The sequence below is a fragment of the Eleutherodactylus coqui genome, chromosome 9 (genome assembly GCF_035609145.1).
Source record: "Eleutherodactylus coqui strain aEleCoq1 chromosome 9, aEleCoq1.hap1, whole genome shotgun sequence".
NCBI lineage: Eukaryota > Metazoa > Chordata > Amphibia > Anura > Eleutherodactylidae > Eleutherodactylus > Eleutherodactylus coqui.
This window is the reverse complement of record NC_089845.1, coordinates 161314479-161328167: the sequence shown is the minus strand read 5'-3', so window position 1 is coordinate 161328167 and position 13689 is coordinate 161314479. Positions and strand designations below refer to the sequence as shown.

The 13689-nt window shown below is 49.2% G+C and overlaps 1 protein-coding gene across 12 annotated transcripts in view; it reads right to left on the bottom strand.

The window, feature by feature from the left end:
* PTK2 (protein tyrosine kinase 2) overlaps positions 1-13689 on the bottom strand; it is a 223555-nt gene that overhangs the window by 82508 nt on the left and 127358 nt on the right. For all 12 annotated transcript variants that reach the window (XM_066578748.1, XM_066578752.1, XM_066578749.1 and 9 more), the window contains 5 exons: positions 11210-11264; positions 10157-10297; positions 8351-8428; positions 7957-8064; positions 6603-6720 (listed from right to left, as the gene is read on the bottom strand). In XM_066578748.1, coding sequence (XP_066434845.1) covers positions 6603-6720; positions 7957-8064; positions 8351-8428; positions 10157-10297; positions 11210-11264 — 500 coding nt within the window. The remainder of the gene's footprint in view (positions 1-6602; positions 6721-7956; positions 8065-8350; positions 8429-10156; positions 10298-11209; positions 11265-13689) is intronic.

Genomic DNA, 13689 nt, shown 5'->3' with positions numbered 1-13689 from the left:
ACTGTGTACATACATTACTTATTCTGTACTGATCCTGAGTTACATCTTGTATTATACCCCAGAGCTGCGCTCACTATTCTGCTGGTGGAGTCACTGTGTACATACATTACTTATCCTGTACTGATCCTGAGTTACATCCTGTATTATACTCCAGAGCTGCACTCACTATTCTGCTAGTGAAGTCACTGTGTACATACATTACTTATCCTGTACTGCTCCTGAGGTACATCCTGTATTATACTCCAGAGCTGCACTCACTATTCTGCTGGTGGAGTCACTGTGTACATACATTACTTATCCTGTACTGATCCTGAGTTACATCCTGTATTATACCCCAGAGCTGCACTCACTATTCTGCTGATGGAGTCACTGTGTACATACATTACTTATCCTGTACTGCTCCTGAGTTACATCCTGTATTATACTCCAGAGCTGCACTCCCTATTCTGCTGGTGGAGTCACTGTGTACATACATTACTTATGCTGTACTGATCCTGAGTTACATCCTGTATTATACTCCAGAGCTGCACTCACTATTCTGCTAGTGAAGTCACTGTGTACATACATTACCTATCCTGTACTGCTCCTGAGTTACATCCTGTATTATACTCCAGAGCTGCACTCACTATTCTGCTGGTGGAGTCACTGTGTACATACATTACTTATCCTGTACTGATCCTGAGTTACATCCTGTATTATACTCCAGAGCTGCACTCACTATTCTACTGGTGGAGTCACTGTGTACATACATTACTTATCCTGTACTGATCCTGAGTTACATCCTGTATTATACTCCAGAGCTGCACTCACTATTCTGCTGGTGGAGTCACTGTGTACATACATTGCTTACCCTGTACTGATCCTGAGTTACATCCTGTATTATACTTCAGAGCTGCACTCACTATTCTACTGGTGGAGTCACTATGTACATACATTACTTATCCTGCACTGATCCTGAGTTACATACTGTATTATACCCCAGAGCTGCACTCACTATTCTACTGGTGGAGTCACTGTGTACATACATTACTTATCCTATACTGCTCCTGAGTTACATCCTGTATTATACCCCAGAGCTGCACTCACTATTCTGCTGGTGGGGTCACTGTGTACATACATTACTTATCCTGTACTGATCCTGAGTTACATCCTGTATTATACCCCAGAGCTGTACTCACTATTCTGCTGGTGGAGTCACTGTGTACATACATTACTTATCCTGTACTGATCCTGAGTTACATCCTGTATTATACCCCAGAGCTGCACTCACTATTCTGCTGGTGGAGTCACTGTGCACATACATTACTTATCCTGTACTGATCCTGAGTTACATCCTGTATTATACCCCAGAGCTGCACTCACTATTCTACTGGTGGAGTCACTGTGTACATACATTACTTATCCTATACTGCTCCTGAGTTACATCCTGTATTATACTGCAGAGCTGCACTCACTATTCTACTGGTGGAGTCACTGTGTACATACATTACTTGTCCTGTGCCGATCCTGAGTTACAGCCTGAGCAAGTGGCAGTCTTTACTGCACTTCTAGTGTTCTGTACATGAACCAGGAAGCTCAGCATGAGCTGAATACTTCGTAGAGTCCTAGAAATTGAATGCTGTGAAAGTTTCAAAGTTTCCTTCAAAAACAGGAAGACGGGGGCAGGAAAAGAAATGTAACACCCGTGACTGATATACATGTTTTCACCACTAGGAAAACATTTCTCCCCCCCAACATGAAGTAAGAGGGGCTGCACGGAGAACGGAAACAAAAATCTCCAGACTTGTGTGGTGCAAAACACTCCATCCCTCCCAATGCACTGCAGCAGACACTGAACAAGCAGGAGGCTGCAGGAAAAAACGGACACTGAACGCAGCTCTGGATGTGAATAGAGCTAATACTTTCATGACTTTGCATCACGGGCTGTAATGCAGATCAAGATCAGCAAATTTGCAGATTTAACAGTGAAATGCGTTGGTCCATTGTACCGATTTCATAGACACTCAGGACAAACGCGGCCATGCGACCCCGGGAGCCGGACACTTAACCCGGCCAATCGTCATTGATGGGTCCGCAGTTAGTGGCTGGATAAATGGATTCCCTCGAGGATTGTGACTACAAGGAGTACACAGGGGAAAAAACACGTCAATACGAGGTGGAGAGAGAAGCCTTCAACAAGAAGGTGCAAACAGGAGAGCCGCCAAGGTGACTGAGCAGAATCAGTACATGAGAGGCTGAGGACGGCCGACAAGAGCTCAGGGTAATATGTCACTATGGGGATTCCCCAGATGATGGTGACATATTAGACATAAGTCCCCAGCCATGGTGGAGGCTTAGTCACATGGCCCTCAGGAGGGGTGCATGTATTCACTGAGCCAACGCCAAGGTCTGCCGACTGATGCTGTGGTCAGCCCTTTATAGGACACCAGTTTGTTACCCGCAGCGTCGGCCGTGTGGAATTTGTATTTTTTTATCTCATCTGTGTTTTGCTGTATATTGAAACGTAAAAAGCTGAAGTAGTGCGAGGAATGTCGCTGCGATCCGCTGTCCGCACGGCTCTGTGCGCTGCGTCTCGTTATCAGCAAATAACGCACGCCATCTTTGTGAGTCCTCAGGCGTCTCTGCAGCGGTCAGACGCGCGACGCTCAGCATCTAAACCCAACGGGCCCCAGTTTGCTCCAGGGTCTCAGTAGCTCTAAGAGATGCGTGACGCTGAGCGTCTAAGGTCCGGCGGGCTTCAGACTGCTCAGGGGTCTCTACGGCTCTAAGAGCAGCCTGTCTTTCAGCTTGTTGATGCCTTCTTGCCTCGGCGCGGTCAGCAGATTATTGGCTTCTAGTCATATTCGCGGTTTGAGCCACGCTCTACATCCGACTTGTGCGGCATATTAAAAGAAGAGCAAGAATGGATGGGGAATACGATCAAAAGTAGAAAAAAAACATTCCTTACGCGGCAGAGTTAAACTGAAAGCTGTGATTGGTTGTTATATATTATACCGCTGAGCTATATTGAAAGCTGCGCTGTGATTGGTTGCTATATATTATACCGCTGAGCTATATTGAAAGCTGCTCTGTGATTGGTTGCTATATATTATACCGCTGAGCTATATTGAAAGCTGCGCTGTGATTGGTCGTTATATATTATACTGCCGAGCTATAGTGAAAAGCTGCGCTGTGATTGGTTGCTATATATTATACTGCTGAGCTATATTGAAAGCTGCTCTGTGATTGGTTGCTATATATTATACTGCCGAGTTATATTGAAAGCTGCGCTGTGATTGGTTGTTATATATTATACTACCGAGCTATAGTGAAAAGCTGCGCTGTGATTGGTTGCTATATATTATACTGCCGAGCTATAGTGAAAAGCTGTGCTGTGATTGGTTGCTATATATTATACTGCCGAGTTATATTGAAAGCTGCGCTGTGATTGGTTGTTATATATTATACTGCCGAGCTATATTGAAAGCTGCGCTGTGATTGGTTGCTATATATTATACTGCCGAGCTATATTGAAAGCTGCGCTGTGATTGGTTGCTATGGGAAACACAGATTTTCTTTAAAATCATAATCTATGTTAATGTGTCTTTCGTTCTGGTTATAATCCCGGGTAACACCGGTACCCCTAACCTAATAATTGCATACATGTGGCAATGATGTCTGCCCGCACGTGTCTGCCCGTTTGGGTAGGCCTAGCTTATGATGTGCTTTCCCTTCCCCTCGCCGCATGGCGGCGGCACAAGGGTGCGCCTGTGCATCACTAAACAAATCTGTCTTGTCGCACTCCTTAGAGAACTCTATACATTTTCGGGATAAAACATAGCCGATGTCCTTCCTCAGGATGCAGCCATCTACCGGCCAAATGTCATCAAAATCGCCGCAGCGGTTTAGCCGTGAAACGGTAACAACCAGACAGACCGTTACATTCGCACTTACAATCTTCGTATGGATTAGGCGTTCGTGCGTTTTGGCCCACAGCTGGATCAGAGTTTATAAGCCTTGAACCGCCCAAGTAGCGGTGTTGATGTGCCGGGATCCCACTGTCCTTCACATTAAATGCAGCCAACGTCTTCCAAGACGTCTCCTCTCTTTTTATAGATGACTTTGTATCCAGCCGTCGTGTCCTTGTACGTCAGTTTACCCGTCACAACTTCCCCCGGGTGCTGCGGTCGCTTTCTGGCATCTGACTTGAAAGTCCAATTACGATGTAAATGAGTTCCCTGAACCTGCGGGTCACCTTCTGTTCCCGACAACTGAACCTGTCAGACGACTCAGCGCCGTAGTGATAGAACTACAACCTGTACGCAGCTCAATGCCAGGTAGTCCCCAGAAAGTAAGTGTGTGTCAGTTCACCCCCCCGTCCGCAGTGCTTGGATACGCTGAGGCTCGTTAAGACAACACGCCAGTCATGCAAGTCAGTTTTAGCTTCCAGATTTTGGCCACAACACCCAAACCCGCCGCGATTCTACTGAACTCAACACAGGCTTCTAACCAGGCTTGGTTCAGTAGAATCATGGGGGGGCCGGGTTTAGCTGCCATCACTGAAGGAAGTCATTAATTCCTGACCTTTGCAGGGGCCTTCGGGTGCGGCATAGGTTTACTGGAACACCCGCTCTTTCACTTGTGTGGAGTATACTGCACCGTTCTAGTAGCACTTGGATGACAGCGCAATCTCGGATGTGGACGCTAAATATCAACTGCCTGAAAGACAGCCGGCGGCGCTAAAGACAGCCGGCGGCGCTAAAGACAGCCGGCGGCGCTAAAGACAGCCGGCGGCGCTAAAGACAGCCGGCGGCGCTAAAGACAGCCGGCGGCGCTAAAGACAGCCGGCGGCGCTAAAGACAGCCGACGGCGCTAAAGACAGCCGACGGCGCTAAAGACAGCCGACGGCGCTAAAGACAGCCGACGGCGCTAAAGACAGCCGACGGCGCTAAAGACAGCCGACGGCGCTAAAGACAGCCGACGCTCATACATTTTGAGACAACCTTTGTCAAAACTCAGCACATCACACATAGGAACCATCAAGGCCTACATGTTTTAGTCCTAAGTATTAAACCCAAGACTTAAAAAGGTGGTGACAACAGGATTAAAGGCGCCGCAGAGACCAGCTAATAGCCACTAATCTTACTTTCCTAACCCCTGGCGATGAGATAGAAAAAACACTTTTTTTGTTATAGTCATGACTTATGAAGGAGCCAGGTATTGTCTCAGAATGCAGGTTGACACAACCCCCTTTAAAAGTCATCGCCGTGGATCCGTCTTCCGCCTGGCAACAAGCTGTGTATTTAAATACCAAGCCGCGCCAAGTCAAATTCATTAAAGGGCTTCTATACTTACCTATTCCTCCCCTGGCAGCCTTCCTACCTTATCTTCCCCTCCCCGATCTTCTCCTGGCTCCTGCAGTTCCCCGGGTTACTTCTCCTCCAGCCGGCCGGATCCTCCTCTTCCGGTGATGAAGCGTACATTGCTGGCATTCTGCTTCCTGCAGGTCGGTGTAGCTGGTCACTAGTGACATAGCCCTCACTGCCTAGCAGGGAATGCTGAATCCTCGGCAGCCTGTTTTAGTGTTTCACATACTATATGAACACTAGCAGCGAGATATCGTGCATGCGCGCTAAAGTAGAACACCGAGGATTCAGCATTCACTGCCCTGCAGGAAGTGAGCTGCAGCTAATGGACGCTCCAAAACAGGAAAAAGAGGATCCGGCCGACTTGCGGTGAGGTGACCTGGGGAACTGGAGGAGCCAGGAGAAGATGAGCGAGGGGAAGATGCGGTGAAAGGCTGCCCGGGGAGGAATAGGTAGGTATTGATTTTTTTTTCTAATGACACATCCCCTTTAAAGGGAGTCTTGAGCAGGACCCCTCACAGCATCCCATGGGTGAGAGAAGCCCTTTAATATAGTGAAAAACAACGATAGTTTTGTTTCAGTCTCTAGATATAAACTGTGATTTTTTTCCTAATTCCTTCCGACATAAACTGGAAACCCAATCACAGCTGAGTGTTCGCAACAGTTGCATCCAGTCCAGACAACTTCAAATTTCTTTCCTGTCCTCATAGATTGTTACTATGTATCAGTGCAGCTTGAAGTGCCCACTGTTTAGTTGATTGCCTAGCCTGATACATTGTAACAAACCCCCAGCCATGCGCATTTTATGGTTTTCACGACTCCCATTAAAATCCTATTCCAATTTAGAATTTTAGATTGCTGTCTCCTCAGTGAAGGGCTTTATATCATTCCTTATAGACTTCGTCCGTCCCTGTGATTTGACCTATTCCTCATCAAGCATTATTATGGAGGCTCCCTTTTATAAAGGTCCCCGGAGCTCCTGCAGGAGTCTAGTATCCCACTTAGCATGCAGCACAGGCGGGATGATAATCAGATGCATCTCTAGTACTCGGCATCATGCTGAATATGTTCCTTCACTCAGCAGATAACGAGCGGCCGAACAGGAGACGATTACAAGCTGCTCTCTCATCTCCCGGAGGAAGCCGCAGCATAGAAAGGCCATGATGCTCAGAGAACGGGAACGTGCTGCGCTCTCATCCCAATCCTTGCTCCCCATCTCGCCAGAGCGTGACGCCGCTACACGGACACTCAACGTACCTTTCTGTGGTCTGATGATGAAGGACTCTGAGGCTCCGTGGACAAGACGACAATAACCATCTATCAAGTCAGCCATGTTCTCTGCAATGGTGAGGGATGGGGCCGTCACAGTGAGAGGCTGAGGGGACATCAACAATAGGGGCATTATTACTCGTGTGTCCAACACTTCCCCCCTCCCCCTTCAGACTGACAGCGACGGATCAAAGCTAGTGAGTAAGTGCACTAGGGATAAAGGCAGGGAGATTTCCATTCACAGACAGCTAGCAGAATTTTGAAAACAAGAACTTAAAATACAAAGAATGTAGCAGAACAGGGGAGGGCACAGCGCCCAGCCACCAGAGGGGAGGGGAGGGGGCAGCGCCCGGCCACCAGAGGGGAGGGGAGGGGGCAGCGCCCGGCCACCAGAGGGGAGGGGAGGGGGCAGCGCCCGGCCACCAGAGGGGAGGGGGCAGCGCCCGGCCACCAGAGGGGAGGGGAGGGGGCAGCGCCCGGCCACCAGAGGGGAGGGGAGGGGGCAGCGCCCGGCCACCAGAGGGGAGGGGAGGGGGCAGCGCCCGGCCACCAGAGGGGAGGGGAGGGGGCAGCGCCCGGCCACCAGAGGGGAGGGGGCAGCGCCCGGCCACCAGAGGGGAGGGGGCAGCGCCCGGCCACCAGAGGGGAGGGGGCAGCGCCCGGCCACCAGAGGGGAGGGGGCAGCGCCCGGCCACCAGAGGGAAGGGGAGGGGGCAGAGCCCGGCCACCAGAGGGAAGGGGAGGGGGCAGCGCCCGGCCCCCAGAGGGGAAGGGGCAGCGCCCGGCCCCCAGAGGGGAAGGGGCAGCGCCCGGACCCCAGAGGGGAAGGGGCAGCGCCCGGACCCCAGAGGGGAAGGGGCAGCGCCCGGCCACCACAGGGGAAGGGACAGCGCCCGGCCACCACAGGGGAAGGGACAGCGCACGGCCACCACAGGGGAAGGGACAGCGCACGGCCACCACAGGGGAAGGGACAGCGCATGGCCACCACAGGGGAAGGGACAGCGCACAGCCACCACAGGGGAAGGGACAGCGCACAGCCACCACAGGGGAAGGGACAGCGCACAGCCACCACAGGGGAGGGGACAACGCACAACCACCACAGGGGAGGGGACAACGCACAGCCACCACAGGGGAGGGGACAACGCACAGCCACCACAGGGGAGGGGACAACTCACAGACACCACAGGGGAGGGAACAGCGCACAGCCACCACAGGGGAGAGTTAAGGGAAGGGACAGCACACAGCAATCTGAGGGGAGGGGTAAGGCAGAAGACAGCATACAGCCACTCGAGGGGAAGGAACAGGCTCACAGTCACACCCAATCAGAGTGGACAATATTTACCTCTGGAGCGCCAGAAATTTTTAGCTGCAACATCCCTTTCCGGTCCTTGTCTTCGCTGTTTGAATACTGGATTGTCTGCACCTGAGTAAAGTCTGTGAGATGGGTTGGCTGCAGTAGATGAGAAAATGTAGCGTCAAAGGGTTAAATTATGATCCAAATTAAAGGCAACACAACTTCGGGGTTTGTTCCCAACTACGTTTCCCCCAATTTGTAAAGTGCTGCAGAATATGTTACAGCTATATAAATAAAGCATATAATAAGCATAAAGCAGCTATATCTTTTAGGGAAAAGCAAATACATTACACGTTGTACATACATCGACTACAACTGTGTAACGCGGACATATTGATACCCTGATAGAACACACAAAAAAAACGACAGGCGAGTGACTTACGTTTGATCCTTTGTCTGTAAGGTAACTGATCCCTTCCTCGGGGCCGATCGCTAGCTCCACAGATATAACCCAACTAGACTTTAGTGGGTTATCCAATCAATATTGTCAAGATAGGGGGGGGGGGGGGGGAGGGGGGGGGAGCATGAAAAGACAAGAAATCAAATGTTAACCACTGGTAACAATCTATCAAACTACTAATGACCACTTGACCGTGAGTTTGTATGTATGTGGGTGCTTCTCATGCTCCGTCCCTGGTGACGTCATCTCAGGTCCTACAACATATATAAAAACACAGAGCCTGACCGACAGAAGAACAAACCAGTTAGGGCTCTTGGAAGAGGAGGGCAAATATAATAAAATGAGAATACAACTAAGTCGTTATTATCTCAGACACAACTCAGCGGTCCTAACAGAAGACACCGACCTACCGCCACCACAGAGGTCCAGCAGGCTGAAGGTCCTGCGTTGATGTCACTGCTGTGGGGGGAGCCATTCTGCAGTTTGGTTGAAAGCACTGAATACTGGATAAGCTGACAGCAGCTACCAGGAACTGTGATGACGTCACCTGTGTGGGTGGAATCAGAGATCACATGATCACTGTATCCAGGAGTCTGATGAGCTGTTAATGTCTGAAAATCAGCATGGATGTACCACAGCTGTGTGATGTCTGGGAATCAGGATGGATGTAGTAGAGCTGTGTGATGTGTGGGGTCAGGATGGATGTAGTAGAGCTGTGTGTATGATATATGGGGTCAGCATATATGTAGTTGAACTGTGTGTGTAATGTGTGGGAATCCGGATGGATGTAGTAGAGCTGTGGGTGTGATGTGTGGGGATCATAATGGATGTAGCATGTAGCCCTGCTGTGTGGCACATTGCGCCACCAGAATCGCTGGTACTATAATTTCCTAATAATTACTAGTATTCACATAAAGAGCAAAGAACTGTGATTAACCCTTGGGTGGTACTAGTTTCAAAGTGCAGGACTGCAGTGAACAAGGCTGGGGTGAAAGGTCCACATGGGACCACACGAGGGTTAAGAAAAATGGAGAGATGTGAGATATCAGGGCCCTTTTTAGATGGAATGATTCATTGCTTGAACGAGGGAACGTTGTCAGAGCTGGCTTGTGCAGCCTGCTTATACAGACAGAGATAAATCGTTCACTCGCTAAATTGTTCAGTCGTTCACATTCACTGTAAAAGTGAGAACGAATGAACAGTCGGTATTTAAACTGAACGATTAGTAACCAACGATGATTTTCGTGTTTGAATGAAATGAACGATAAGCGAACAAATTATCATTCATTGTTGGATTTTGGACGGACATCATTCAGTATCGATACTTACACTGAATGATACTTATTCCATGTAAATGCAGCTTTACAGATAGGGCCCTATCCCTCTCTAGTGTGAAGAAACGCTTATCCCTTAAGTATAAAGAGGACAGCTGTGCCCACATATAAAGGGGGCACAACACACCCCACTATAATAAAACCGGGATCTAGAAGTGCAGCATCCGGCACGCCGCTCTCCACAGGGGATGCTGGAACCATCCTATATATAGACAGTAGCTGTAACAGGAGACGGACAGTCTGCAGCTATCGGATGATCCGCTAACCCCAGCTACAAACTGCAACAAGTAATGTATGAACTTTCTTATCAGTATTGGGTACGGCTTTGGCAGCCCCCCTTTTGTTTGCAGGGTTGGTAACCCTAGAAAGTGCGTCAACTATTGCAAATTCTTCAGGCAAACCCCACAGCTAATAAACAGGGAGGACAGCATTACTGAAGTCCCACTATACTTACTCCGAGGGCGCACTTGAAGCATTCCTTGTCATATCGATAGACCGGGGAAAGGATCTCAAAGAACTTCAAGATACTTTCTTCCCTGTTGAGGTTGGCAAATTGGCGGAAGGTCTGCTGGATCAGCTTCCTTAGTGTTTTAGCCTGCAGGAAAAGGGACAGAGATCAGAGCCGCTCCAGCGCAGCATGGTAATTACTACATTACTGCCACCTCACTGTGCCGCACGTTGTACCCGCTTGTCTTTAGGCAAGAACAATGGAGCAGAAAGGAAGTGAAAAATTGCAAGCATTCCCATAGAGTAATGGCCCTTTTACACGGAACGATCATCATGTAGGAGTGCAGAAATCTGAACGATAATCGTGCCGTGTAAAGGCATGCAGAAAACTGAATGACGAGGCACTCCATGCAAACAGCAGTCATTCACTTCTTAACGCTCCCCGGCTGCTCCATCGCTATGCTGGCAGCGCTGTGAGCAATGCCAACGATACCTGCTGCTGTGTAACCGCTACAGCCCGCCGCTGCCAGGTGCCTACCTCCTGCAGCCTCGCCTCCTCCATATTCAGCCTGCACGGCCCCCCTCCCCTTTGGGCCACATTCACCGCCACCTTGGATCGCACACCCCTGCTACAGAGATTAGAAGCCGTGAACAACATTTTTCTTCATACGCTAGTTAGTGTAGGCAGCTTGTTCCACTTCTAACTGGCATTGGGCAGAATTGAAGGGATACTAACCAAAGAGTTCATTTGTATTGCCAAGGCATCAGCCATGTCTAAAGGGGGAGAGACTACAGTGTAATTAAAGAGCATGATGGACACAGAGTTTGGGAAATTTTCCATCTATGATTAACATTTATGTCATGACTCCGGAGCGGAGAACTTCCAAAAACACGTCTATCTGACATGGGCTGCTCCGCCATCATTTAGGGCTGTCCACAATCGTTTTGGGGCTTCCTTAAGAACACATGAGGAAAGAAGGAGCAGGGAAGAATAAACGCACCCAAACTTCATAGAAAATAAAGCACACAGTCCCTAAAGTGATGATAAGCACCAAATTACCTTAACAGAATCCAGCAAACTTTTAGGGAAGAACCTCTTCAGACCGACATCTTTCCTGAAAGAGAAGAAACATGGCTGCAGCTTAGTCCACGGGGCCAGACACCGCCGGAGAGATGGCATTAGCTGGGAGATTAATGGCGAGTGTCACGGAAACGGCGTGGAGCACAATCCTCCTGATGCGCCCGCCACTGGTCATAAATTCGGTTTCCTCTATATCACTTTGTGGGGGCTGCATTACATCTGAAATTAAGGCAATTCTGCCCCTCCACATAATCCCATCCAGCAGTAAATGAAGGAGATAGAGGAGTTTGTGGTCTAATTACCATAGGGCCTAATTGGGTTGTATCATGACGCCAGACCCTGTCCATCTGCCCCATTGAGGGACACGGCTATCGCAGGGAGGGGATCTGCTGCCCAGGAGCCCTTTCTATTATCTAGCATGGAAAGCCACACTGCAAGAGCCGCTGCTCCCCGCATTCCATGGACCGCTGTTTATCTGCACGGCCGACGCCTGACGCTACTATTCTGCATTCTCTATTGCCATTTATATCCACAGATAGCAATATTAGTTGAGGATCCGTTTTCTCACAGCTGAGGGTTTGCCACAACTGTATCTAGTCTAACCAATCTGCTGTGAGCTGAACACAACTCTCCTACCTGACACTGTGTTACAATGTATCAACCAGGGTCCCAACTGTTTGCTCACAGGGGATCAGCTAGGCCAGATGCAACTGTAGCAGACTACCTGCAGTGAGAAAGTACAAGGTCTGCATGTTCTCATTCCGGGAAAGCAACAGGGATCCAGAAAACAATGATGAACATAAAGGACACTATATTACAAAGGTAAGGCTCACCCACATGGGCGTATGCGGTTGCTCAAATACGCTGCGCATTCACTTCCTGTGTATTGCGTCTCTACAGCGTATTTGGTACAGATGCAGCATTTCTGCATGTTTCAAGGAGCCCAATTGATTAACTTTTTTCTCTAAACGCTATCTCCTGCCAACCCGCATCGGTGTATTTACGCCGTCCCATAGACTGTAATGGGCGCTTTCGGTCCGTGAATCCGCACAAAAATAAAACACGCTGCGTATTTTTTCTTCATGTGATTGCACATCGCACAAAACTTTCGCTGGTCTGAATACTGCAATGCAAACCAGCGGGGTTTATTCTGTACGTACCAAAAGCATACAAACACACATGTAATACAGAATGTAAATATGTTCGTGCGAATAAGCCCGAAATCCAGAGCAAGAACTGTGGCGATCACTTAAAGTGACACTCCAGTTTTAGGACAAAACTCTGTACGAGAGACGGCCGATGTACAATGTATCGCCTGCAGCTGCTCTCCCGCTGATCCACTGATTCCAGGTCCTGTGTAGAGCTATTCAAGTTGGCCGATGCTATCTTCAGATTACCTAATCCCCACAGTTCATTGGTAGAGAGTTAGACTACCAATGCACTATACCTGCTCTCTGATTGGCCAGAGCATGTCATCTGATCAGCACTGGCCAATCAGAGAGCGGTGCAGCATGGGTGTTAGGTAGCTAGAAAATTGTTGCAGCCAACTCGGACAGCTGAAAGCGGAGCCAAGACCGTGCGGATGGGAGGGCAGCGAGAACAACGGCAGTTAATACACCCACGCCTTCCAGGGAACAGAAATGTGTCCTGAACCGGAGAGTTCTCTTAAGTCCTTCTTATGCCCCAGTCACATCAGCAGCGGATGTTCTCTTAGGATTGTCCAACGCAGATTCAGTCCATAAGAATGGGAAAAAAGCCTAAAAATAATTATTTTCTGGTAATATGCAGGACTGAAACCCAACGGACCCATTATAGGCAGCGGGGCTCATCAGGCGCCAGAAGCTTCCTTGCCCGGCTCCCTTATTGCCAGCTTGCAGCGGGGAGTTTCCTTCTTGGCTCTTCTCCCTTTGGTCTGGTAGACTTCTACCTCTACAGCGTTCCAGCAGCGTATATTCAGCTGTAGAGTCACAGAGTGATCCCAGCGCAGACATAGAAATGCTGAGACGGAGGGTCTATCTCTGGGCCGACCCCGAGGGGCTGCACACAGCACATCCCTAATTAGCCAACATTTCTGGCTCACTGTGTAGGGATTGGCGCTGTCACCGCCGCAGAACAGAAACATCTGACAAGACTAACGGCCAATTAAAGGTGATGTAAATGTGACAGCAGAGAGGGGCGGGCGAACATGAACACGATCATTGTATTGCAGGCGACTTCTGAATTGCCAAATTGTGTTAAGTGTGAGGCGGGGCTGACTCAGGGGTGAAGTGTCGCTTGTAAGGGGCAGGCGCTTCTCACAGCTTACATGGAAAGAGGGAAATCCAAAGAATATAGAAACTATAACATAAATATTACTACAAAGATGTTCTATCACCCAGCGGGACAGCAAGTCTGCCCCTACCGGGATATACACAATACGGACGGCTCGGAGCGGGGAGGCAGAACAACGGGATATTAAC